Here is a 25,097-nt window from a genome sequence, read left to right as displayed (position 1 = left end):
AGATTAGATAAATCAAAAATTAAGTCAAGTATTAAAGATCGATTAGGTAATCCTGCAACAAAAAAAAACATTAGAAATAGAATTGGTTTTGGAAATGGAGCCAACCTTGGGGTTTATAAACGAGGTGGTAAATTTAAAGAAGGAAATTTTAAAAACAGTGGTTTTCAATCTCGCCGCGGAAATCGTGATCGCAGAGGACCACCTATCAATCTTAACAGTTTGGATGATGATCTTAATTCATATATGTCTGCAAGGCAATGAATTAGTGACTGACAAAACTTTCTCAACATGATTGTTTATTATTTGTGAAAATCATTTCTTTTGTTAATGTTTCTGATCAAGTTACTTAAACTTTCTCAATACATTGGTATTGAAGTTGTAGACTAATTTATCTTTTGGCTGGATTTATTAAGGAATTTAACCTTATGGTTTTTAAGTTAAAGTCTTTTAAAAGATTTAATAACTGACAAATGAATGGGTCATTTTGTGTCAAAAAATATATTTAAACCTAATAAAGTAGATCCAATTAAACGCACCACTCTGATACTGTGTAAACGCTATTTTCGGTTCAGATGGCTAAGTTTCGATATTAAGAAATCGAGGGAGCCTTACATTTAATTGTACTTTCAATAGATTCTGCACAAAGATGCAGACCAAGTTTAATCGCTGATTGTTTTTTATTATTAGCTTCTGGCACTTTCAGTAAAAATATCTTTGAATTGGAGGCGATAAGAAATTTTCCAAGACTTTGTTTATAATAATGGCGAATTGAATTAAAACGGTTGTGGAATAAGTGACTCCTAAAATTCATGTATCTACTTATCCTATCCAATTCCTTGAACTTATTGAAGGACATTGTTCATTTGGAAGATTCTGATCAGAACCTGAGTCTGATCATATTGATTTCAATCAATTGTGGAAAGAGCTATTACAAATGACAAATTAAACATCCTGACTTTTCCAAGTGACAAATCAAACATTCTGACTTCTCCAAGTGATAAATCAAATATTATGACTTCTCAAATGAGTCGTCACAAACAATAGCACAAGTAGATTATTCTCAATTTTACAGCTTTTGTTGTTATATATTAAGTTGTATGTATTCTGAAAAATAAATAAACAAAAACAATATAGAATTAAAGAAAAGTATATTTTTTGAAATTAGGAATCAATCTACTGTTTTTAAAAGGTTTGAACATTAGAAACAATGTAACGTAAATGTAAAAGCTATTATATTATAAGTTAATTACAAACTCTTTAAAAAAAAATCAAAACATCAAAGTGAAGTTAGTATAGACATCCATATTGTTACATACCAAATACATTTTAGTATTATTAACAATTGAGTTAAACCTAAAACACATTGTAGATCCATGAAGAATTCTAGATAAAAAGCCATATTCAAAACATCTTGCAAAATTAAACTCAACTCTACAAATAATGGTCTGAAAAAACAGCATATAATTCGAAATATTGGTCTGCAAAACATTAGTATTTAATTTGAAATTGACTATTGCTAATACTTAAAAGTGAATACTTGAATATTTAGATATCAATAAACCAGAACAATGCTACGAAAAATAGTTTTGAAACTACCATAAAAAGGGATCAAAAAAAAATTACAAGCTAAAGTTAAATATGTTGAAAAAAATTGGCACGCAGTTTTTTTTGTTGACTTAGAAAAAAAAACGTTATTAATAATTTTGCCCAATTAAAAAAACCTATTATTAATAATTATTAATAATAGGTTTTCGGTGTGCTGAGTGAAAAGATGGTATTAAAAAGAGAAGTCGTACCACTTACCATTTTTTCACGTTTGAATATATGGAATTTTAAAAGAAAAATCATTTTTTAACTTTAACATGTGTGCATTTTAATATAATAAATCCCAAAGTAAATTTAACTGGAATTAGATTAGCAGAGGTGGTAAATTTGCACCTCAGTAGTACTTTTTGTTCTCCCGCCTTGTTCCTCTTCGGTTACAGCTGTTTTATTTTCTTTCAGTCAACATAACTTCACTTTTAATCTTTTTGCCCATGCTGTAAGTATGGCTAACCGTGGTTGTAAAAACTTACTTAACAGTTTTTGTTGAAAAATCCATAAGAATCAATTTCATTTGTTTAAAAATTGTTCACAAATATATTTTTGTTGTGAAAACTTTTTAAACAAAAGGAAGTCTGTTTAATCGTGTTATTTCTTGCGAAAGACTTTCAAAATCTGTTTGTAAAAACCAATAAAATGGTATTTTTAGGTCATTAGTTGTTTAGATAATAAAATAATAATAAGTATTTATTGCTTTGTATTTAATTACTATAGAAATTGAAAATGTCGTGGAACCTGATGTTTTTGAGAACCATCTCAACATTTAAAACCCGATTTCTTTCAATAAATTATTTTGACAACTTGAATTTTGTGTTTCACTTTCTTAACAAGTTCACAGAGTTGACTTCTAGCTAAAATCCTCAATCTATTCGTTTATTCTAACTTGAGAAAATGCCCCAACGATAAAAGTTATGAAATGAAAAGAAATTTTTGTCAATTAAAAATTAAAAAAAAATCAGTTGTTAGAAACTTGAAGAGTTTTTATGCAGACAATCTCATAAAAATATCTACGCGAATGCGTCGCAGTTTTAAAAATAAACAATTTTAGCGTAAATTATTCTCGCTTAAGATTATAACTTTCCTTCTTGTTACGACATATTTTTATCAATAACCGTTATTGAGCCTATTGTTTACAAAATAGATAAAGGGGTCAGTTTGTTCTCTAAAGTGTGATATGCGTTAAAATTTTTTTTTGGATACATAAATTTAACACAAATGTTTGTATTTAACATAAATATATATGATGATAAGTAATTATCATTTTATGCATACATAATGTTGAATATATTTTATGATTTATAAAGTTGTATATTAATCATCTTAAGAATACATGAAACAAGTTGAAACACTTGTTTAAAAAAGAAACAGTTGGATATACTAGATTACAGGTTGTTTTTTTTAGCTTAATAAAGTTTATTTAGATATTATTAAATTTATTGAATGAAATAAGAAAAAATTTTTGTAATCATATCTGATTATGAGAAAAATCAGCCAGCTACATACTAAGTGAATACATTATAACTGTAGGTAACAAATATATACCTAGATAGATAGTATACGTTACTAGTACAATGTAATTTATAACATCTATTCAACTTTTGTAGATATATTTTTCTAATAAATATTGTATTTCTTTACTAGAAATAAGGTAAAATTAAGAAACCTCTTTATAAATGGCTTCTATAAAAGTAGCAGTGCGTGTACGACCATTTAATCAACGGTTTGATTTCTTCTGTTTTCTTTTATGTATGTATGTATGTATGTATGTATGTATGTATGTATGTATGTATGTATGTATGCATGTATGTATGTATGTGTATATGTATTCTTATACTCATACATATTAACTTTTAAAAATTATATAGTTTTAAAAGATTGTTTTCACCTTCTAGCATGTTCTTTTTTAACTTACGTTACTACATAAAAAGTTTAAGTTATATAAAAAAATAACTTTTTAGATTTTACCAAAGGATGCAGAAACTTCAACTTCTATCTTCTGTATTACTTTTGCTCCTCATCTCTAACTCTGTAATCCACACAATCTTTCATACAAACAATATTCTTTACAGGAACTTTATAGCATTATTTGTAAAACACCACTATATTTAACTGTAGATATTAAATATTGAGTTCTAAAGTAAATGTTTTTAGTTGTAATTTTTCAGAGAGAAGAACATGGATGCAAAATGCATTATACACATGGAAAATAATCGAACATCCATTATTAGCTCTAAGGTTTGGATATCTTGTATTTTAAGTTTTAGTTCAATTTTAGTAAAAAAATTTACCTTTATAAAATGCTTTCAATAAAATTAATTATTAGAAGTATTAACTTATTCCAACATTATACTCCTAATAGTAGGTAGAAAAGTTTGTAATTTTTTAACTAACACACATCAACAAAAATGTTACATATGTGGTGTGAATCCCATAATGCTCGTCTACTTTGCATGGATGGATTTGTTTTTGTTTTTTTTAAGTATTTGTTACACATTGGGTATCACTTTAACATAAAAAAAGTTAAAAGTGATGAAGATAAATCTAGTATACAACAATGTTTAGAAGAAATCAAGCAAAAGTTTAATTTTATAGGGCTTGTTGTAGACAAACCAAAACCTGGCTTAGGAAATAAAAATGATGAAAATGCAGCTTGAAGGCTCTTTATGAAGCCGGAGTTGGTAAGATTACAGTATTGGACATTAATCTCATTAAAATGTTCAATGATAATAGTTTAATCAAATTTCAAAAGCTTTGTTCTAAAAACAAAACTCGTTGTTTAAATATATATCTGTAGTGCTAAATGCCTGTTACTTTGCACAAAATTCTTGTTCCAGAAAAAAAATCACACGATTTTCACAATTATAAATTTGTTTTGGTAACATCCTATCCTGACATCAATTCACAGAGAGTATTGACAAGTAAGAGAATCAAGAAATTACCTTTAGATGTTCTGAATTGTTTTGCCTTTAATACTACCACATCGGATTTGAAGTAAAAATTTTTTTGACAAAGAAGATTACTTAGAATCCAATATTACATGCACACCAGCTATCATTAGATGATTAGTTGTAATATTCCTAATCTGATTTGTTAGATTGGAAATATTACAACACTTCATCCGTTGATAGTTGTTGCGTGTATTTTATTATAAAGTTTACATGTTGAATTAAGTATTTATTTTTTATTTTAATGCATTTATGTTAATCAGTATTTTTTTTTTTTTTAATATAAAAATTCCTCAAAGCTTTCAAATAATTAAAAAATGCATAACTAATCAATAAAGCACAAAAATATTATTGATCACATACATAAAAATCAAATCCTAGATCACATCTACAAAAATCAAATCCTGTCTAGCTAGCTTGTTGCAGACAATTCACTGTGTCCTGGTATGAAAAGTTAATTAGGTTAGCCCTCTAAATTAAATTAAATTTTGATTAAAATTTGTAGAAGTACTATTTTCAACCACTGGAACAATCTAAAGGGCTGTTTATATGAAAAGCGGGCTAGCTCGTTTGCAGGGCTAGCCTGTTTACCAAGATCTCAACACCATCCTTATCTCAACTTAACTTTATTTTGCGTTTATATGAATAAGAGAGCTAGCCCGGCAAGTGAGATCTCACTGCTTTTTACTGAGATCTCAGCAAACAGGCTAGCCTTTGTCCATATAAACAGCCCCTAAGACAAGTTTCTTTGATATTAAAGCTTTGGATGTACCCTAATATATATTGTAACAGCCAAAATAAAATATATATAATAACAGCAAAATTTATTTTAAAGATGATCTGCAAAAATGTCACTTATTTCTGGAGTATATCATATATATATATATTTATAAGATAATCATCATCATCATCATCATCATCATCATCATCATCATCATCATCATCATCATCATCATCATCATCATCATCATCATCATCATCATCATCATCATCATCATCCTTCTTCTTCTTTTTATTATTATTATTATTATTATTATTATTATTATTATTATTATTATTTATTATTATTTACTATTATTTATTATTATTATTATTATTATTATTATTATTATTATTATTATTATTATTATTATTATTATTATTATTATTGTTATTATTATCATTATTATTATTATTATTATTATTATTATTATTATTATTATTATTATTATTATTATTATTATTATTATTATATATTTATATTTATTGTTAATAGAATACATATATAGTTTGTCCAGAAAGTTTATACAAGAGCAAATTTTTTATAATTTTTTATTTTTTATAATGTTGGTTTAGTTTTTCAATAATAAAATTGTCAAAGCAAAAGACTTTTTTTTAAATCTTTTTTTTCTTTTTTCTATTAGTTAGAGTCACTTTGGTACATGTACAACACTTACCTCTCTTCTAATGATAATTAACCAATTAATGACCTTCTTTTTTTATTTGTAAATAAATGACCATTTAGTTTAAAAGAATATTGTTATTTTTGATTTTTTTAAATCTATTTGATTTTTGTTTCTTTTCAAAAAGATAATATCTATTACTTATGAATTATACTGCCCCACCATAAAAATTTTCATTAAATATTAAATAATTTTTGAAATAATTAATGCCAAATTTGATCAGGTAAATTTTTGACCAAATGGGCTAGAAAGGTATCCCTGAGAGTGCTAAATGCCGAATTGTTTGTTTAAAAAATAAGGAAACCAGTCAAATGTTGCTTTAGCAAAATTAAGTTGTGTTTCAGAGGGCTGCCTTCAAAATACAGCAAAAAATTTTGAAGAAACTGAGGCTCTCAAAGATTCTTCTAGGTCTGGTAGACCTCCAAAGTTAAGTGAAAGAGACAAAAATGTCATTTTTCAAAAATTCTCTAGAAAAGAGTTTAAAACATTTGGCTAAATAATTTAATGGAAGAAGCAAAAATTGGATAATTTAGCAAGATGGCACAACAGCTCATTCAACAATGGTTTCATGAGAGATGTTAAAAAATTATTCCTTGGTGTGCTCAGCTGCCATATTTAAATCCTATTAAGTATGTATGGAGCTGGATTAATGGAAAACTGCAAAATATTAGATAACTTTAGTTAAAAATCTTAAACAACAGCTATCAGAGATTTGGATGGAGTTGCCAAAAGATTATTACATGAGTTCAATGGGATCCATGCCTCTTTGCATCTAATTATGCATAAAAGCAAAAGGAGGCTGTTTTAAATTTTTATAAAGTTTCTTCAAATTAATTCAATTTGTTTAAATTTAGTTGTTTTTGTAAAAGCAATTTAATAGTTATATTGTGCTCTTGTTTTTTTATATATAAAAATTTATAAAATTCTGTTACAAAATTTTTTTAGCTAAATAGTTATTTTTAGCTAAATGTATATATATATATATATATATATATATATATATATATATATATATATATATATATATATATATATATATATATATATATATATATATATATAAAATACTTAGGATGGTACTTGTGTTGAAAATGATGAAGCGGGAAAAGATAATGTTAAAGACTTTTTCTTTGATTATTGCTATTGGTCATGTGATGAAAGTTCTTCAAATTATTCTGGACAGGATGTTGTATGTAAAGTTTATTATATTAGATGTTTCAATTTAAGTATGGTATGTGTGTATTAGGATCTCAAGCAAATATGTTAAAAAGTTTTTTTTTTAATATACAACTCTGAGTATTTTGTTTTGTTTCACTTCACATTGACAAGTAATTTTCAAAAAGTTATAAATGGTTTGATTGATAGTTTCATATTTTAGATAACAAATTACAAATGTCAATATTTCATGTTTAAAATGAATTTGTTTTGCATTAAAAATAAGCATTGCATAAGGTTAATCTGGGATAACTTTGACTTATATTTGAAAAAGTTATCATGCAAAAAAAAAAACATTAGAAATTAAATCATGATGTTTTTTTATTTTTTGGATTGCATTTACATACCATTTATAGATAGCCTTAAGCAATATATCAATGTTCCTCTAGGCGTGGGACACATAGTTATCAATCTTTGTGTAGCTATTCTACATGAGAGATCTTACAAAATAGCAATTATTTGCAAACTTGATGTGCAAACTACTTTTAATTGTTTTGGTATCACATTAAGTAAGACTGATGAAAATATGCAGCGTTATAACAAAAATGCATTAGTTTGTTAAGAACCTGAAACAGAAGCTTTGCTGAAGTTCAAATTAAGCAAGTTTACAACATTATCCAATTACCAGAAATATTTCATGAAATAACACAATCATTCAGCAAGATGGTGCACTTGTAGTCAAAACTGAAAACTGTACTCCTATCAAAACCACATTTTAAACAAATAACAAGTTTTATGTGTTCTTTGAGTTTTCTTAACGAAAATTGTCAAAATTACACCAGTTAACCTTAACAATCACATCTATTGAATTAAAATATATCTCAAATTAAAAGTCAAAAGTTTTACGTATTTCATAATTCATATATTGTTTTCTGTTTTGCCATATCAAATCAAAAGCATTTTGTTATATTTAGTTTTGTCTTTAGTAAATTAATTACTATACAATATACATATGATGTAATATTTTTATTTTTGAAGTTAATTACCTAAATAATGGCAACTAATAGCAAGATAGATTAACAGGAGCATGTTCAGAAAGAATTATTAGTTCAAAGTTGTCATTTAATAAGTAAGTTTTTGACATTTTATGTAGAATTAATTTAAAGAAAAGTATTTGTCACAAGGTAAAATATGATCAGGACCCAATTGCACAGAACTCTGTGTGATTATTAAAAATCAGTTACTAATAACTAAGGGATTACAAAGAACTATTAAGTTTGTTAATTTTTCTTGGAGATAGAGAAGCAAGAAATATTAATTGCATATTAATTCATCAGGGGTGTTCCTTAGAGCAAGATGGATGGCCAAGTTAATCTGCTACTTGAAAATTAATATTTTTTGGTCTCAAAAAGTAAATAATTGCTATAACAACCAGATCAAATAAAATGATTAAAATTTTCCAAAGAAATCTCTAGAATAACTAATTACGGGGAAAAAAAGTTATTTGTTGATGAATCATACCGAAGACACCATAATTGAAAGGTTTATAGGGAGTTTCTTTTGACATGATTAAAAAGAAAGAGGAGGCTAATAAATTAACATAGATATATAGAAATGCTTAAGAACTGTTTATTCTGAATAAAACATTTTTTTTGGCAAAGAACCTAAATGGACCTTTCAGCAAGAAAAGACCTCATGCCATGGAGTTAAAATAATAGCCGCTTGATTTAAACAAAACATTTGAGTTCTTTAATGGCCAGCTCTAGTGGCAAGCTTATTTGCCTGATTTGAACCTAATCGAAAATGTATGAAAATGTATGAACATGGATGAACATGGACATGGATATTACTTGACCAAAAAACTCCTGTAGCATCAGCTGTTTAAAAGAATTGGTTAAACTTTCCATTGAGAGCAAAGATGACCAAAGTTCCTGTTAATTCTGCCTTTTATCTATTTAAAATATGCTAAATTTCTGAGAAAACCATATATATATAAAATACTGGAAACGACATAGGCAGAAGTAATTGAAACCATGCTGATTTTGCCATGATGATCTTGAGTGAGGCAGAAAAATGCAGTTTAAACAGCGTATATATTGCATACATTCACATTTTTTAGTTTTATATTTTGCTTTGAATTGTTTGTAAAGCTATTTTGAAGCCATTTGGTTAATATATATTTAAGTCATAAATGATTAATATATATTTTAATTTCAGTTGCAAATAATTAGCATTTGAAACAGTAATTTCAATGCAAATAGTTCATAAAACAAGACAAGTTTATTCAAGTTGATCCTAAGTGAAAAGATTTTTAAATGCGAAAAAAAGTTTTGCAATGCAAATAATAATTTTATCAAAATGTTATGCCATGAATAATATCTTCTATATGGTTGTATGATGTAAAATTTGTATGGAGTTTTTAGAATACTAACATTGAATATAAAAGTATACATCTATATTTATGTATAATATATTTATCTAAATTATACATATATGTTTATGTACTATATATTTCAAGATTTGGTGTTAGTTTTAAAATGGTTAATTTGTGCAGTGCTTTTGGATGTACAGCTAGATCTGTTAAAGGGGTTTCAAGAAATTTTCATAGGTAAGAAAATAGTTTGTATACAGTTTAAACATTTTGTTCTTAAAGATTCATTATAATTTTATTATGTAGATTTTAAAAGTTAAGCACAGTATGTATAATGAATCTTAGCTATGCATTCTTAAATAGATTTCCTGTAAATCCAGAAAAAAGAGCAGCATGAGTTCTTGAAACAGAGCAAAAGAATTTTGTTCCCTCTTCAGCAAGTTATCTTTGCTCAGATCATTTTTTTAAAGATTGCTTTAATGAAAGCAAAGCATCTTATTTCTGTTTGAGAAAATATCTAAAATCTGATGCAATACCAACAATTTTTAAATTTCCAGAACATTTAAAACCAGTCACACATAATATTCAGAAAGCACCCACTGAAAGAATTCTAAAAAACTTATTTATATAAACTTATTAGAGAAGAAAAAATTTGAGATTGAACTGTGGAGAATACTTTTGAAGAAAAAGTGATTAGTACAAATAAAAGATTGCGCTTAGGAGATTGCATCAAAACTGGTTCAGACAATCTGCAAACTGTCAATAAGAAATTGTCTCTTGTATTAGATGCATATAAGTTACAGAAAAAATGTATCAGATGTGTAACAAAAGCACAGACTCAACAAAAAACTGATCAATGAATTACAAGATAAATGTTTAATTAGTGGTAAAGCCACAGCAACTTTAAGTAGTCATAATCCTAATATTGCTTATTAGGATTTGTGCTTACACTATGTCTTACCATGTGCAACAAGTTACATACATGGGGCACGAGTTCAACACAAACTGACCAAGCTAGTGTTGTTCAAAAATCAGTAAAAAAGTGTTTATGTTCCTCCTAATAACACATTCCAAAACATTTTTGATATCAGAATAATGCAACATTTCTGAAATTGTTTCTGAATGTATGTATGTATGTATGTAATGTATGTAATGTATGTATGTATGTATGTATGTATGTATGTATGTATGTATGTATGTATGTATGTATGTATGTATGTATGTATGTATGTATGTATGTATGTATGTATTTATGTATGTATGTATGTATGTATATTATATATATATATATATATATATATATATATATATATATATATATATATATATATATATATATATATATATATATATATATATATATATATATATATATATATATATATATATATATATATATATATATATATATATATATATTAGACATGTCCAAAAAACAACTTTTTTAAAAAATGTCTGAGCACAGCTGCTAAATGTGTTCTATGTAATAAATTATAGGGATGGGAGTTAAGGTTAGTTTTAGTCTAACTAAAATTAGTCGACTAACTTTTTAGTCTAACTAAATTTAGTCGACTAACTTTTTAGTCTAACTAAAATTAGTCGACTAACTTTTTAGTCTAACTAAATTTAGTCGACTAACTTTTTAGTCTAACTAAAATTAGTCGACTAACTTTTAAGCGTAACTAAAATTAGTCGACTAACTTTTTAGTCTAACTAAATTTAGTCGGCTAACTTTTTAGTCTAACTAAAATTAGTCGACTAACTTTTTAGCGTAACTAAAATTAGTCGACTAATTTTTAGTCTAACTAAATTTAGTCGACTAACTTTTTAGCGTAACTAAAATTAGTCGACTAACTTTTTAGTCTAACTAAAACTAGTCGATTAAAACAAGATTTAGTACTAAAAACTGAATAACCTATACCATGAAATTTTCACACACGACGGCACATTATTGTGGCGGTTGAATGTCCCAATTATGGATCATAGGGGGCAGTCAAATCAAATTCGTAACGCATTAAATCAAATTTGATTATTAGAATTTTTTCCCAGCTCTGAAACAACTACTAATGCGGTTGTTGCAACTGTTTATAAACACCCAATCTAAAAAAGGCACCCTTTAGACGTTTAATTAACATTCCGGAGTTTAATTGAACGTCTAACTCGGGGTTGGGAAAGCGAACTTGTTGGGGTATTTTTGTTCTCACGATCTAACCACCGCGATTTTTTTGAGAAACATTTTCATTTGACTTAACAACATTCTTGAGTTTGGAGTTCGCACAATGCCTAAAAGTGTCATATCTGAAACATCAAAAAATCCTGCCCACGCCGCTAGTAAAGCTATATACGAAAAATAAAATTTTCGCAAGAATGACAAGCGAAAAGAAACTTGCTAACCGATTCATTTCGAAAGAAGATTTTCGGAACCTACAGAAAGGACTCAGTTAAAAGAAAATATCAGTTAAATCTTCACAAAAATTTGCATGCGCGATAATTAACACTTATGAGTAATTAGCATTTAATTACTTAGTTCATTGAACGGATTTATTTAATGGAACATTTCAATCTTGTTTTTATGACGACGAATTTCAAAAGTTTTCTTCCGTAAGTGACCTTTCGTCAAGTGGATTTATCGAAAATTTTCCTTTCGAAATAAATTTTTTGATCATTATTTGAAAAACAAACTAGTAAAACTTTAAAGTTGCTATACTGAAAATAAAATTTCATTACAAACAGTTTGATATATACAGATATTTTATTTTCACATTTCTTGCAGTTAGGCGAATAAACTTCCTTCACAGATATCGAAACGTCGTTATCAAAAGCGCTCATTTCTCAAGTGCTATTTCCGAAAGCGAAGCTTTTGGAAATTTTGGAATAGTGAACAATAAAGGGTTAAATTGAAACAAACATAACCTAAAAACGCCAGCCAATTTAAGTGCAATTCCGTACTTGTTTGTCCGTACGTTGAAAAAATGAGAAACTGATAAAGCTTTAATTATAAATGTAATGATAGTGTTGCATATGTAAGCTTTCACATTAAATGACAAGTTTGTGGAGAAAAATGATGGAAGTTTGCGTTAATAAGTTGGCACTTCTTATCGCTGATATGAAATTAAATATTTAGAGACTAAGTATATTCGCTAATACAAATGGCCGGGGGAGGGGGAGGAGGGGAGGTGGTAAGTTGAAAACTGCCGTAAAAATATTTGCCGATTAAAAATTATACTTGCTGAGTATAAAAATATATAACTCGATTGCTGAGATTTGCTAACTAATTATAATAACATCTAAATTTGCCGAATGATCAAACTAAATATTGGTAATAGATAGTGAGTGTCATACCCCCAACACCACCATCCCTTCTCGCTGGCTCCAATACTATATATCACTAATGTGAAATTGATAATTTATAGGCAATGTATAATATAATCCAATTTTATGGATATTACTTATCTGGGATAATTTTTCCTATGTTGCAATTTTCAGCCTTTGAAATAGGGTTGTTAACCAAAAGATTTCAAATATTTCTGGAAAATTTTTCAAAAGGGTATATACAATTAGTAATTATTTTTATTCTTAACGAATATATAGAGGCATTTAAAATTGTCAAAGTAACTTTCGCAAATAATACTTCTGAATATTAGACTTTCGCAAGTTGCTATTTCAAATAATGCTCTTGCCATATGGCAACAATAACTTTGAATTGATTCTAATTGATTCCTGTTCCTTAAATTATCAATTTAGTGATATTTATACATAAATCCAACTTTATTTTTCTTATTCTAGTCAATGTTGTGATTGTCTTATTCTATTCGATGTTGTAATATTCATTAAAATAAATTATTTAAATAATTTTTTTAATAGTTTTTTCAATATTCGACTAATAAAGGGTTAAGTACATTTAAGCTTCGGCAACTTATTTATTATAAAACGCATACCAAATGTTAAGCGTATTGATAGAGTTTTTAAAATGCAAAACATTTAATAACATTTACAGAGAAGCTAATCGTCCGCATTTAAAAATGCAACCTCCGCAATTAAAATCGTTTTTAATAACAGAAGAATAAGATAAACATTCTATTAAATGGCTGCAGTCGCTTCATCAAACCAGAAAATTTCTTATCACTTTTTAATTACTTACAAAATGCAGAATAAAATCTCTCATTTTAAAGTACATTTAACTTTTTGTTAAAAAAAAATTAAGATACGATTTATTTTTCCCAAAATAATGTTTGTTGTCAAATGTGTCAAAAATTTACTTTTTAGTTGTATTTAAATTCATGTAATTATATTAATTATGGCTGCATACTAGGCAGCAGTAATTTTTGTCATTAAATTGCTTCAAGCTGGAGTAGATAGTTTATAAGAAAATAAGAGTTTTTGCGTGAAAAGTAAGATCTGAAGTCAACTCGAAGCTATATTATTTAAAAAGTAAGTTTGAAATATCAACTTAAATAAACCGCATTTGAGACGCCATTTTTTATAGAATTATAAAGAAAAGGTAAGGTTAATGAATTAGTTCATTAACCTTACCTTTTCTTTATAATATAAAGAAAGTATAAACTTGGGTGGGTCATAATTAATACATTAAAATGTAAAATACATTTACAAATGTAAAAAAATTTAAATTTAAATAACATAGAATCGGAAAGACTTGCAACGTTCATATTTTGCACTTAATTTTATAGTCTAATTAAGCAATTGGATTTTTAAGGAAAAATTAAAAATCAGATGATACTTTGCAAAAAATTTAAACATATTGCAACCTTATTAGATTGTTTTTAAAACAAAACAGTTCTGTAATATCAAGACGACTGCTTGATAAGCTTTTATAATTTATATATCGTTTTTAAATTCATTGTGCACAATGAACCATATATAGTCATCGAACTACATATTCGTTGTGCACAATGAATTACACAATGACGCAACTACAAGTTCAAGTTCTAAATTTAAGAGTTTTTATTCAAGAACAATAAAATAAATTCAAAAATAATTATTACAACAAGATACTTCCGTATTACTTTGATTAAATTGCACTAACTTTAAACCAAATTAAAAAATTCCAAATTTTCGTACAAAAACATCAACATTTGAAAACATTCCGCCGTCATCCTGTTTCGCTTAGCATACAAATTGTTTAATGCGTCAGAAAAAAGGCGCTCACTTGGTGCACTGGTAGCAGGTGTACATAAAATCATCGTTGAAATGCAATACAATAATGGAAAAACATATTGATTTTGATGCCAAAATTCTAAAACATTTTGTTCGTGCACTGACAATTTTATATACTCACTGATTTCTTTTTTTAAATCTAAGGTTACATTTTTGTCACTATCACTTCCGGAATCATCTTCTTCATCCTCAAATGACAACTTAAATTTTTTTGATTCCATTGTCACCTTTTTAATTGGAATTATTTCACCAACTCTTTTTGCGAGATAAAAATCTGACAAAAATTCTTTCACGCTTTTTAAATATTTCTTTTTTTCGTACTTTTCAAAGAATTGAAAACTTTTATAATTTGGATCCAATAAAGTGGCACACAATAAAAAGGAATTATTCTCTAATTCATATGAATCTTTGTAAGTTTGTAAAGATTCTAACAAATGTGTTTTCAATATTACAATTAAAGGAGGGGTTTCACTTTTATTTTTAATTAGCTGCTTCTCAAGGTACTTTATACTTGGAATAATTAAAGAACACGTTGCATACCTATCGCCAGATAGTAAAACGCTTACTTGATGAAAGCTTAATAAAGCATTTACTGTTTCTTTTAAGTTTACAATTTCATCTTCATCGAGTAAATATTTTCTCATATCTTTGTATTGTTGTTTCGAATTAAAAATATCTTTTACGTAGGAGTGAAGCTTAAGCATTCGCTCTGCCATGAGAAACGTAGAGTGCCAACGAGTTTTCACATCTTGAATCAAATGAAGTATGTGATTTCTTTCGACACCTTGTCGCATTTGACTTTCTTCTAATAAATCATTAAGTTGAGAAGAATGATTGAAAGATGTAACAATTTTCCTGCACTTAGTTAATGTTCTTGCAATGAAAAAGAATTTAGACGAATTATCTTTTTCACCTTCTTCAACTAAAACTATGACATTTTTAACAACTAATTGCAAAACATGTCCCATACATCTTATTGATTGAATGTTTAAACAAACTTTTAAAGAATTTAGACAGTTGCGTACGTTACTGGCGTTGTCTGATACTACACTCATTATTTTATCATCCACTTTAAATTTTTCTACGATTTTCAGCAAAGCCTCTTTTAAATTTTCTGCATCATGGCGGCCATTAATGTATGCAAAGCCCAAACAAAAACTGATGAAATTTGTTTTGTCAGAAATGAAATGTGCAGTTGCAGATATGTAACTATAGTTTTGACAGGACGTCCATCCGTCAGTAGTTATAGATAAAACTTTAATTGATAATAATTTTGACTTCAAAAGTTCAACTTTTTCTCGATATAACTCAGTTAAAAGAGATCTTAACTTTTTTCGGCAAGGCACTTTATACTTTGGATTTAAACACAAAACAAATTCTTTAAATGCATTACTTTCTACCAACATAAATGGAAGACAACAAGCAATAATGAAAATTAAAAGAGCTCTATCAATCTTATCGCTAATTTCTTTTGACAAGCCACTTGTAGTTCGTTTTTTTTTCGGCGTTATTATTTCGTGATCATGTTCAAGATGGTAATCTAGTATACTCTTTGATGTTTTACATGAGTACTTTTTAGGTCTGTTATTATGACATTGATTGCATATCCATTTTGATGTTTCCTCCTCGATTGAGTAATATTCGTATGTAGTTTTAGCTGCTTCTTCAATGGACTGAGTATCAACTTCAATATCTGTTTGACCGGATGAAAAACTTGAACTTGTTTCGCTATCGTTATGATTTACAGGGTTTTGTTCATCTATAGTCTTTCTTTTATCCAATCTTTTCTTTAAATCAGATATTGGAGCAGCATATTCAATTGGAGAAAACGTATTATTGTTCGACATAGTTTAAAATACAATTTCTTAAAGTAAGTTTAAAGATATTTTTGAGAATAACGGTTTTTCTAGTATATAGCGGGAAACCATTACTTTGAGGTGTCAGTTAAGACATTCCTTAAATTTTGTTGTGTTGAAAAATTATATGAACGTAATGTTGTAATTAGCGTAAAAAAATTGCATCATTGCGTCGCGCCAGAAGAAGCGTTGTGCATGCGTCATATTCATTGTATAATTCATTGTACAAAATTCATTGTACCCAATGAATTTGAAAAACCTATATAATTTGTAAAAGCTGAGAAAGAGAGAGAGAAATACATAACTGTAATGAAATCATCGTCGTCTTGATTTTACACATAACACGAGTTATGACAAATAAATCAACTTAAAGACATTCATTAAGATTTATTGTTTTTAAGAAATTTAAAATACGTTATATAATTTGTGACAATTAGATAATGAAAATGTTTTATACCCCACATTTTCTTTTATTGAGTTAAATAAAAATTGGTTTGTTAGTAGCACAACTCCGTCAAAAGCAGCTGATATTATATACCAAAAACATGATAAGTTATTAGCATTTTAATAACTTAAAAAAAAAAATTTGAGAGTTGAACAAGATATATATTCAACCACACAATACAGAAATAATAAAAAACATTAATTCCGTAACAATTGCAATCATATTGTCGTCACTGTAAAAACTGCGTTTTTATGAGTGTAGAACGAAATAAATTAGGTATTATTACCTCAAAAAATCATTGCAGGTATTATATAAAGGAAATCCGAAAATGCTTCTGCACATGACACGCCTTTCAAAAACATGGCAGCATTTTTTTTTTATAAATTGATTTCACATGTGTTTTATAAGTTATAATTCCCTTTAATTAGAAATTGAAAAAATCCAGATCTGAACCGCTTTTCATTGAAATTTAAAACAAGTACTTAACAATAACGGGGGACTATTTAGATAAGTTTTATTACAAAATTCCAAGTGTATCTGTCGCAAACCTTTCTCCAAAAACTTGAAAAACTCTGAAAATCGACCTTGAAAAAGATGCCCTGGAGATGTAAATTGTAACTTACAGCAATTTGTTATTAAAAAAATGGCGCCCAAACCACTTCACAACTAACAAATAACAAGATTTAAAAAAAGTATTTTTTGGGTAAAAGTAACAATATATTTTTGGCAAATTAAAAGCCTAGTCGACTAAATTTAGTTCGACTAAAAAGTTAGTCGACTAAAAAGTTAGTCGACTAATATTAGTTAGACTAAAAAGTTAGTCGACTAATTTTAATTAGACTAAAAAGTTAGTCGACTAATTTTAGTTAGACTAAAAAGTTAGTCGACTAAATTTAGTTAGACTAAAAAGTTAGTCGACTTAACTTAGCTAGACTAAAAAGTTAGTCGACTAATTTTAGTTACGCTAAAAAGTTAGTCGACTAATTTTAGTTAGACTAAAAAGTTAGTCGACTAAATTTAGTTAGACTAAAAAGTTAGTCGACTTAACTTAGCTAGACTAAAAAGTTAGTCGACTAATTTTAGTTACGCTAAAAAGTAAGTCGACTAATTTTAGTTAGACTAAAAAGTTAGTCGACTAAATTTAATCAGACTAAAAATTAGTCGACTAATTTTAGTTACGCTAAAAAGTTAGTCGACCAATTTTAGTTAGACTAAAAAGTTAGTCGACTAAATTTAGTTAGACTAAAAGTTAGTCGACTAAATTTAGTTAGACTAAAAAGTTAGTCGGCTAATTTTAGTTACGGTTTTTTTAGTTAAGTTAGTTACAACTTTTAGTTTTGGTCACAACACTAATAAATTAATACTAAATTTAAAAAATTTTTGAATAAAAAAAATTTTTAGGGGTCGCTCAAGACCCTTAAACATCAGACAAGTCCCTAATATTTTGAAAAAAAAAGTTTTTTAAAACCATATCATGTTGGGTCTCAAAAGAAGTGAAATTTTATAAAAATTTCAAAAATAATAAAAAAAGTTTATAAAAAACACAAATTAAAAAGTTTATTAAAAAAAACTTTAAAAATATGCACTTTTTTATTTTTTGTTAAAAAACAATAGTTTTTAATTCATAAAATTTGAACTGGTAATTTTTATATAAAATAGTTAATATTTTTGAAATTTTTATAAAATTTCACTTCTTTTGAGACCCAACATGATATGGTTTTAAAAAACTTTTTTTTTCAAAATATTAGGGACTTGTCTGATGTTTAAGGGTCTTGAGCAACCCCTAAAAATTTTTTTTATTCAAAAATTTTTTAAATTTAGTATTAATTTATTACAAAGAACACATTTAGCGGCTGTGCTCAGACATTTTTAAAAAAAGTTGTTTTTTGGACATATCTAATATATATATATATATATATATATATATATATATATATATATATATATATATATATATATATATATATATATATAGTGTGTGTGTGTGTGTGTGTGTGTGTGTGTGTGTGTGTGTGTGTGTGTGTGTGTGTGTGTGTGTGTGTGTGTGTGTGTGTGTGTGTGTGTGTGTGTGTGTGTGTGTGTATATATTTATATTTATGTTTGTATATATATATACATGTATAAACTATATTCAGTCCTTGATATTACTAGTTTTATTGTATAAAAATTACCTTGATCCAACAAGTTAAATTCTTTGTCTATGTAAAGTATACCAAACATGTATAATATACATAAATATAGGTATATATTATAGTAAATATAATATACATAGATGTAGATGTATATAGATATAATTGTTGTAATTCTTCTGAAAATACCATATTTTTAAAACCAAATCAATATTCAATATTAATATAATTTTAACACTTTAACTGTATATTTTATTTGTCAGTATAACTTCAATGGAAGATAACTGTTTATTTTTTAAATCCTTAGATCTCTTGACTCACGAGATACTCATAAATGTTTTATAGTCTCAAGTCATGAACCAAATAACTTAATCATAATGATTATATCAGCTCATGTCACTTATTTAAGTAGTTTTTATGAAATCACATAAAAATATTTTGCATCACTCTGTCACTTTTTCAACAGTAGCTTGGTTTCAATTTTGTTTTCAGAGTTAAAAGGCTAGATATGCCTATGCCGTATCCAGTATTTTATATATCTATGGAGGAACCATGTTAATTTTTTTGGTTATTTTACTTACTAAACTTAAAAAATTTACTTAAAGGATATTTTTTGGTCATTACAATTCAAATAAATTTAAAAGATGAATTTTCATTTCAAAATCAATAGAATTTTTTTTTATTTTAAAAAATTATAATAGAATTTAAATTTTAAGTGAAACTTTTGATCAGCTGATTACTGTGTGTCATGTGCATCAGCTGATTACTTTATGTAATAAATTCAGTTTGCATATGTAAATGTAAAATGTTTATTTTTAAAAAAAGACGTTTGCTAAAATATAATATTTTGTGTTTTTTTTTTTTTTTTTGAATAAATTGAGTTACTTTTAAATATATATAAAAACTTGGAATTTTTCTAATGAATCATTATTTAAAAAAAAGGAAAATTTAGTGAAAATGTAAGAGTGCTAAACTTCGAAAAATCATTTTTGTTTGGCACCACCTTTTTGTTTGTACACACATATAAAGTTTTGGTAATATTTTAAAGTTGCTGTTTTTTTCTAAGGTTTATAGCAATCTTGGTACAGGAGTTGTTACTGCTGCAGATGAAGGTTACAATGCTTGCATTTTTGCTTATGGACAGACTGGTATGTTTATTTTTTTCATCTATTTTTTAAATTTATCTTCCTAAATTTTGATTTTTTTTCAAGCTGTTAAAACAAACTTAAAGAAATTAAAACTCCTTGCAACTTAAAAATGGTTATAAATTTCTTCATATAAAAAAATCATAAGCCTTAAGCTTTTAAAGTGCTGTAATTTTCCAAAACTGTTTTTTTCATTCAAAACAAATAAAAAAACAGGCTGACTACTAAATTTCCTACTCTAATAAAATAATTAGTAAAGTTCCTCTAAAAATGTCTGCATAATACATTTTTCTCATAAGCTTAAGTTTACATTCTTTTGTTAAGTTTATTTAAGTTTATATTCTTTTGATTTGCTGTTATAAAACAAGCTAAATTTAAATTTATTTTTAAATTTGAAATATTTTAAAAGGGTATAAGAAGGTTAACAACAGAAAATGATAAAGTTGATATCAATTTAATGTGAAGAAGTAATGAAAAGATGAGTTTTTTGTTTTTATTATAAATGAGAAAGGTTAATTACTTAGCAAAAGAAATTTAACAAAGATTTATTTTAATCAGTTTCTAGAGGTTGTATTCCTTTTGGGAAGGTCTTTTAATTTATTACATTATTCACACTATTGTAAATTATTACAAAATTGATAAACAATGTCAGTATTACAGATTAATTAACAAGGGTACCAAATTGTTTGACAGGAAGGTTTTGGATAACTATTGATTATAATCATAAAACGATAAGGTGTTAGTTGTATTGAATTGTCAAAAATTTTATTAAAATGTATTCATTTTGTTCTCTTTAGGAAGTGGGAAAACACACACCATGATGGGAGAGGCAGTATGGCAGTTTATTCTTTGTAGTTATAGATAAATTGATATCAAAACATTCGTATTTAAGTTTACACCTTTGTGGGTTCAAATTGTCTGTGCTATTTTTGCTGTAATTTTTGTAATACCTTTTTGTAATGGAGATACCAAATGGTTTTCTCAGATTAGTGAAGTAATAGTTCAAGCTTTTTCAGTATATTTTTCATCCAATTTTAAATTATTTTGGTGTTACGGTTTTTTTCATAATAAAATCAATTTTTAGGTAAAAAATTAATTAGTCATCTTTTTTTAATCTAAACAAAGTTTTCTTTGAGCCTAAATAGTTGTAGTAATAGTTGTGGTCAACAGTCTCTAAAACTTAACTGTTCAATTGTTTTTTTAATTACTAATTTTTTTTGGTTTAGGGAAATGAGGGGTTAATTCCTAGAATATGTGAAGTAAGTAGTTGTCCTTTTTTATATTAAAAGATTTTTATTTCTGGGTTTAGATTGATGTTTTTGATGAGATCAAATGAATTTTAATCTTATCTACTAATTATTGTGAACAATATTGTTTTTAATTTCCATCTTCCATTTCAATCAGTTCTATGAAATATATTTTAAAATTCATCTTTTTTAAAATTCATTCATTGTTGAAAGCCTGCAACTGAAAACCTGCAATTAAAGACTAAAATTTAAAAAAGTGCTAAATTACTGAGATGTCATGAAAGAACTATTTTTAAAGAAGATCCAGTTTTTTAAAATAGTTTTTCGGTGAAAAGTTACTTTGAGTGACTTAAGTATATTAAATACTAAGGTCTTCAATTATTGTTTACAATTGTTGTAAATAAAATTACATGTTTTTTTAAATCTGATACAAAAAAAGTTTTTTTTAGAATCTTTTTTCTCAAATGCAAGAAAAAGAAGATGAAGGTGTTTCCTTTCGTACAGAAGTAAGGTAATATTTTTATCTTAATTTTTTTTTCCAAAAAAAATTTTTTTTGCCTTCTTTTTGGGATAATTTCAGGCAAATTTTAGGCAAATTTAAAATTGATTTCCCATCATGGTCTGTCTCACTGTCAATTTTCAAGTATACTATTTGTAACTTAATACTATTATTTATTATAAATTTGGTTTTGTTGAATTTAAAACAAGCTATTTGACAGGGGGTTGCATTTTTTAATATTACAACCTCTATATGCTAGAAAATGTTTTTTTTAACTTTTTTTTACAATTTCTGAGTCAAGCTTTACTATGATGTGTGAGGCAAAGTGTAATAGTTCATTATATTTTGATTAATATAAATAGTTTACACTAGAACAGCTATCAACTCTAATTAGTTTAGAAATAATATTCTGTATTAACTCTGCAGCTTATTTATAGATAAAAAAGTTTTACATATATTCCTTTGACAATACTCTTAACAGGTAACTAGGGATCTTGTACTAGACTAGTTCTAAATTATAGTAATTTTATGAATTTATATAAATTTTTTTCTTCAGTTATTTGGAAATATATAATGAGAAAGTGAGAGATTTGTTACGCACACATCAGCAACCAAAGGCAGGACAAGCTCTTCATGGATTGAAAGTTCGTGAGCATCCTAAAGATGGTCCTTATGTCCAAGGTGTTTTTTTATTTTTCTTAATTTTGATATATGTCTTTAAAGTTTAGTTTGTCTTAAAGCATTAGAAAGTGAAAAATTAAAAGTGAATATTTTTCTAGGTCCAACCAAGTTCCTGATATATACATTTTTACTTAGTTTTTCATCTGAATTTCAGCAGAAGTGAGATAGGTAAGCTAGGAGTCTAGTTTTATGGAAATAAAATTGAGCTTGTTAGCAATTTGAACTCAGTAGCGCACTTTTTATTATTTTATTAGTGTAACAAGTTTTGTCTTCTACACATTCTTAGTTATGTGAAATTAGAAAATGATTGTTAAGTTGAATAAGAAGTAAGAAGAGGATTGTAAAAATATTTTTGATTACTTAAATATTTAACAGAACTTTGTTATATAAATGAAAATCAATTCAGCAGTCAAAGTCAGTGTTAGTAGACATGTTGAAAAACTTAGTGCTAATAATATATTTTATTAGTTGATAAAATCAGAAGTAGTATCAACCTAAAAATGCTTTTTAAATGTTTTTTTCAAAATTATGTTTCAAAAAAGTTTTGTGATTTTTAATACTATTTTTTATTGGGTAAGTTTTGACCAATCATATTTGGCTTAATTCTTTATTTAGGTTTAACAAAACATCTTGTTTCTGATTATCATGCAATTGAGACAATCATGAAACAAGGAAATGAACGGAGGTTACTTTTTATTTAACTATTGGGTTAAATGCAATATAAGAGTAAATGATCTTTTTATTAGGTTTATATCTAATTATTCTTTTTTGTAGAACAACTGCTTCCACAAATATGAACGATACAAGTAGCCGTTCACATGCTATATTTACCATTCGCTACACACAGGTATTTTTATTGTTAGTACAATGCAATTTTGTATGTTTCTCTAAATCAATGAAAGTCTTTTTTTTAACAAAAATAAAAAATTTATCACCCCAAAGTTTAAAATGTTCATAAAGTTTATAGTTTACATAAAATGAAAATAAAAGCAACATACTTTTGCTTAAACTTTTTAGGCAAAGTTTTTGCATGACATGCCCAGTGAGACAACAAGCAAAATCAACCTGGTTGATCTGGCAGGAAGGTAACAAAAAATATTAACTATTAAAACTTTGTTTATATTCATGCATCAAAAATGTTTTGATGCACAAATAGATATTGTTAGTTTGTACATTAGTTGATTGTTTTTTGTCTATTTGCTAAAATAAAAAATACTTTTATTGATCAAATCTTTAGTGAACGGGCAAATTCTACTGGTGCAACAGGTTTAAGGTTAAAGGAAGGTGGGAATATAAACAAATCATTGGTTACACTTGGTTCTGTTATTTCATCTTTAGGTTAGTAATTCTTACACTAATTAACATGAAAATATTTTTAAAATAAAGTTTCAGCAGCTTTTTTAGTTTAGGCAAGTTATTACAAACATATTTTCTTAATTCAAATTTATTTTACACAAATATTTGTTTTACAAATTTTTTTTTCATTTTTTAACAATCAAGTCTTGATTCATTATTTTTATAAATTTAATGACAAATATTCTTTTTAATTCTTTTTATCAGCATATTTTTTTGACATCTTTATTGTTTAATGGTTTATATAGCGGAGGCATCAACTAAAAAAAGTACACTGTTTATTCCATATCGAGATTCAATTTTGACATGGTTATTAAAAGACAGTTTAGGCGGAAATTCAAAAACTATCATGATAGCAGGTATATAGCTGTACTTTAACTTCTAGAATAATTCTATGTTATTTCGTTACATGTTATTTCATTACATAATGTACTTTGAATTATTTTTTTAGCAATATCTCCAGCAGATGTAAATTACTCTGAAACTTTAAGCACATTGCGTTATGCTAATAGAGCAAAAAATATCATCAATAAGCCAACAGTCAATGAGGTCAGACTTTCTTGGTTATTAAATATTTTTATGTTATTTGTTGGTTTAGATTTTTTGATTTGTTGAAAAAAATCAATGTTACAAAAAAAGTTCACTTCTTTGTCTTGTGATGTGTGTGTGCTTAATAAAACTTTTGAACTAATTTTTTAAGGATACAAATGTGAAATTGATTAGAGATTTGAGGGCAGAAATTGATAAACTTAAATCTATAATTGGTCAGGTAAGTTTTATTGATTTAGCATGGTTCTAATCAGCCCCACATAGATTTTATTTTCTTAGCCATTTAAAGTATACAGTTTATTTCTTTTGCTGATTATTTGAAGAAAAATAGATATTTGTTATTTATGATACATAATTTACGAAAAAAGAGGTTGACATTTAAAAGTAAGAACATTTAAAAAAAAGGAAGAAAAAATAAATTCAAATTTTTTATTCCAGTTTCAAAAAAATTTGATAAAAACTGGAAACTAGTATTATTAAATGGTTTTTCCAAAATCAATTTT

At 26.5% G+C, this 25,097-nt stretch overlaps 3 protein-coding genes across 5 annotated transcripts in view; 2 read left to right on the top strand and 1 right to left on the bottom strand.

Moving 5' to 3' along the window:
* The window catches only part of LOC149890182 (uncharacterized), a 4,183-nt gene extending 3,037 nt beyond the window's left edge, over nucleotides 1-1,146 (top strand). The window contains exon 3 of the mRNA XM_090086368.1: nucleotides 1-1,146. This exon is cut by the window's left edge and continues 175 nt beyond it. Within this exon, the coding sequence (XP_089942494.1) occupies nucleotides 1-261 (261 nt within the window). The 3' untranslated portion in view covers nucleotides 262-1,146.
* A 1,747-nt stretch (nucleotides 1,147-2,893) lies between these two features.
* The window catches only part of LOC145182656 (uncharacterized), a 36,130-nt gene continuing 13,926 nt past the window's right edge, over nucleotides 2,894-25,097 (top strand). Inside the window, exons 1-16 of one of the 3 annotated variants that reach the window (XM_090084085.1) lie at nucleotides 2,894-2,990; nucleotides 3,244-3,322; nucleotides 3,768-3,837; nucleotides 7,062-7,178; nucleotides 20,187-20,268; nucleotides 21,063-21,097; nucleotides 21,492-21,524; nucleotides 21,962-22,023; nucleotides 22,568-22,692; nucleotides 23,308-23,377; nucleotides 23,467-23,539; nucleotides 23,710-23,777; nucleotides 23,930-24,030; nucleotides 24,294-24,404; nucleotides 24,497-24,594; nucleotides 24,746-24,814. In XM_090084085.1, coding sequence (XP_089940211.1) covers nucleotides 3,276-3,322; nucleotides 3,768-3,837; nucleotides 7,062-7,178; nucleotides 20,187-20,268; nucleotides 21,063-21,097; nucleotides 21,492-21,524; nucleotides 21,962-22,023; nucleotides 22,568-22,692; nucleotides 23,308-23,377; nucleotides 23,467-23,539; nucleotides 23,710-23,777; nucleotides 23,930-24,030; nucleotides 24,294-24,404; nucleotides 24,497-24,594; nucleotides 24,746-24,814 — 1,161 coding nt within the window. In that variant the 5' untranslated portion in view covers nucleotides 2,894-2,990; nucleotides 3,244-3,275. Of the gene's footprint in view, nucleotides 2,991-3,016; nucleotides 3,126-3,243; nucleotides 3,323-3,767; nucleotides 3,838-7,061; nucleotides 7,179-20,186; nucleotides 20,269-21,062; nucleotides 21,098-21,491; nucleotides 21,525-21,961; nucleotides 22,024-22,567; nucleotides 22,693-23,307; nucleotides 23,378-23,466; nucleotides 23,540-23,709; nucleotides 23,778-23,929; nucleotides 24,031-24,293; nucleotides 24,405-24,496; nucleotides 24,595-24,745; nucleotides 24,815-25,097 lie in introns of those variants that run through there. The other 2 variants (XM_090084084.1, XM_090084086.1) reach the window with 2 other exon arrangements.
* Nucleotides 14,465-18,347, bottom strand: LOC149890181 (uncharacterized). The gene is made up of 3 exons (XM_090085479.1): nucleotides 18,204-18,347; nucleotides 17,955-18,141; nucleotides 14,465-17,800 (listed from the first exon to the last, which is right to left on the bottom strand). Exon 3 carries the CDS (start codon nucleotides 16,535-16,537, stop codon nucleotides 14,561-14,563), a length of 1,977 nt encoding a protein of 658 aa, XP_089941605.1. The 5' UTR covers nucleotides 16,538-17,800; nucleotides 17,955-18,141; nucleotides 18,204-18,347; the 3' UTR covers nucleotides 14,465-14,560.

This window comes from Hydra viridissima, unplaced genomic scaffold (assembly GCF_058129835.1).
Source record: "Hydra viridissima isolate aposymbiotic clone 2 unplaced genomic scaffold, HvirCarnegie_v1 scaffold_4, whole genome shotgun sequence".
NCBI classification, from domain to species: Eukaryota; Metazoa; Cnidaria; class Hydrozoa; order Anthoathecata; family Hydridae; genus Hydra; species Hydra viridissima.
Note: the sequence above shows the minus strand (reverse complement) of the source record. Positions and strands in the feature narration are given on the sequence as shown.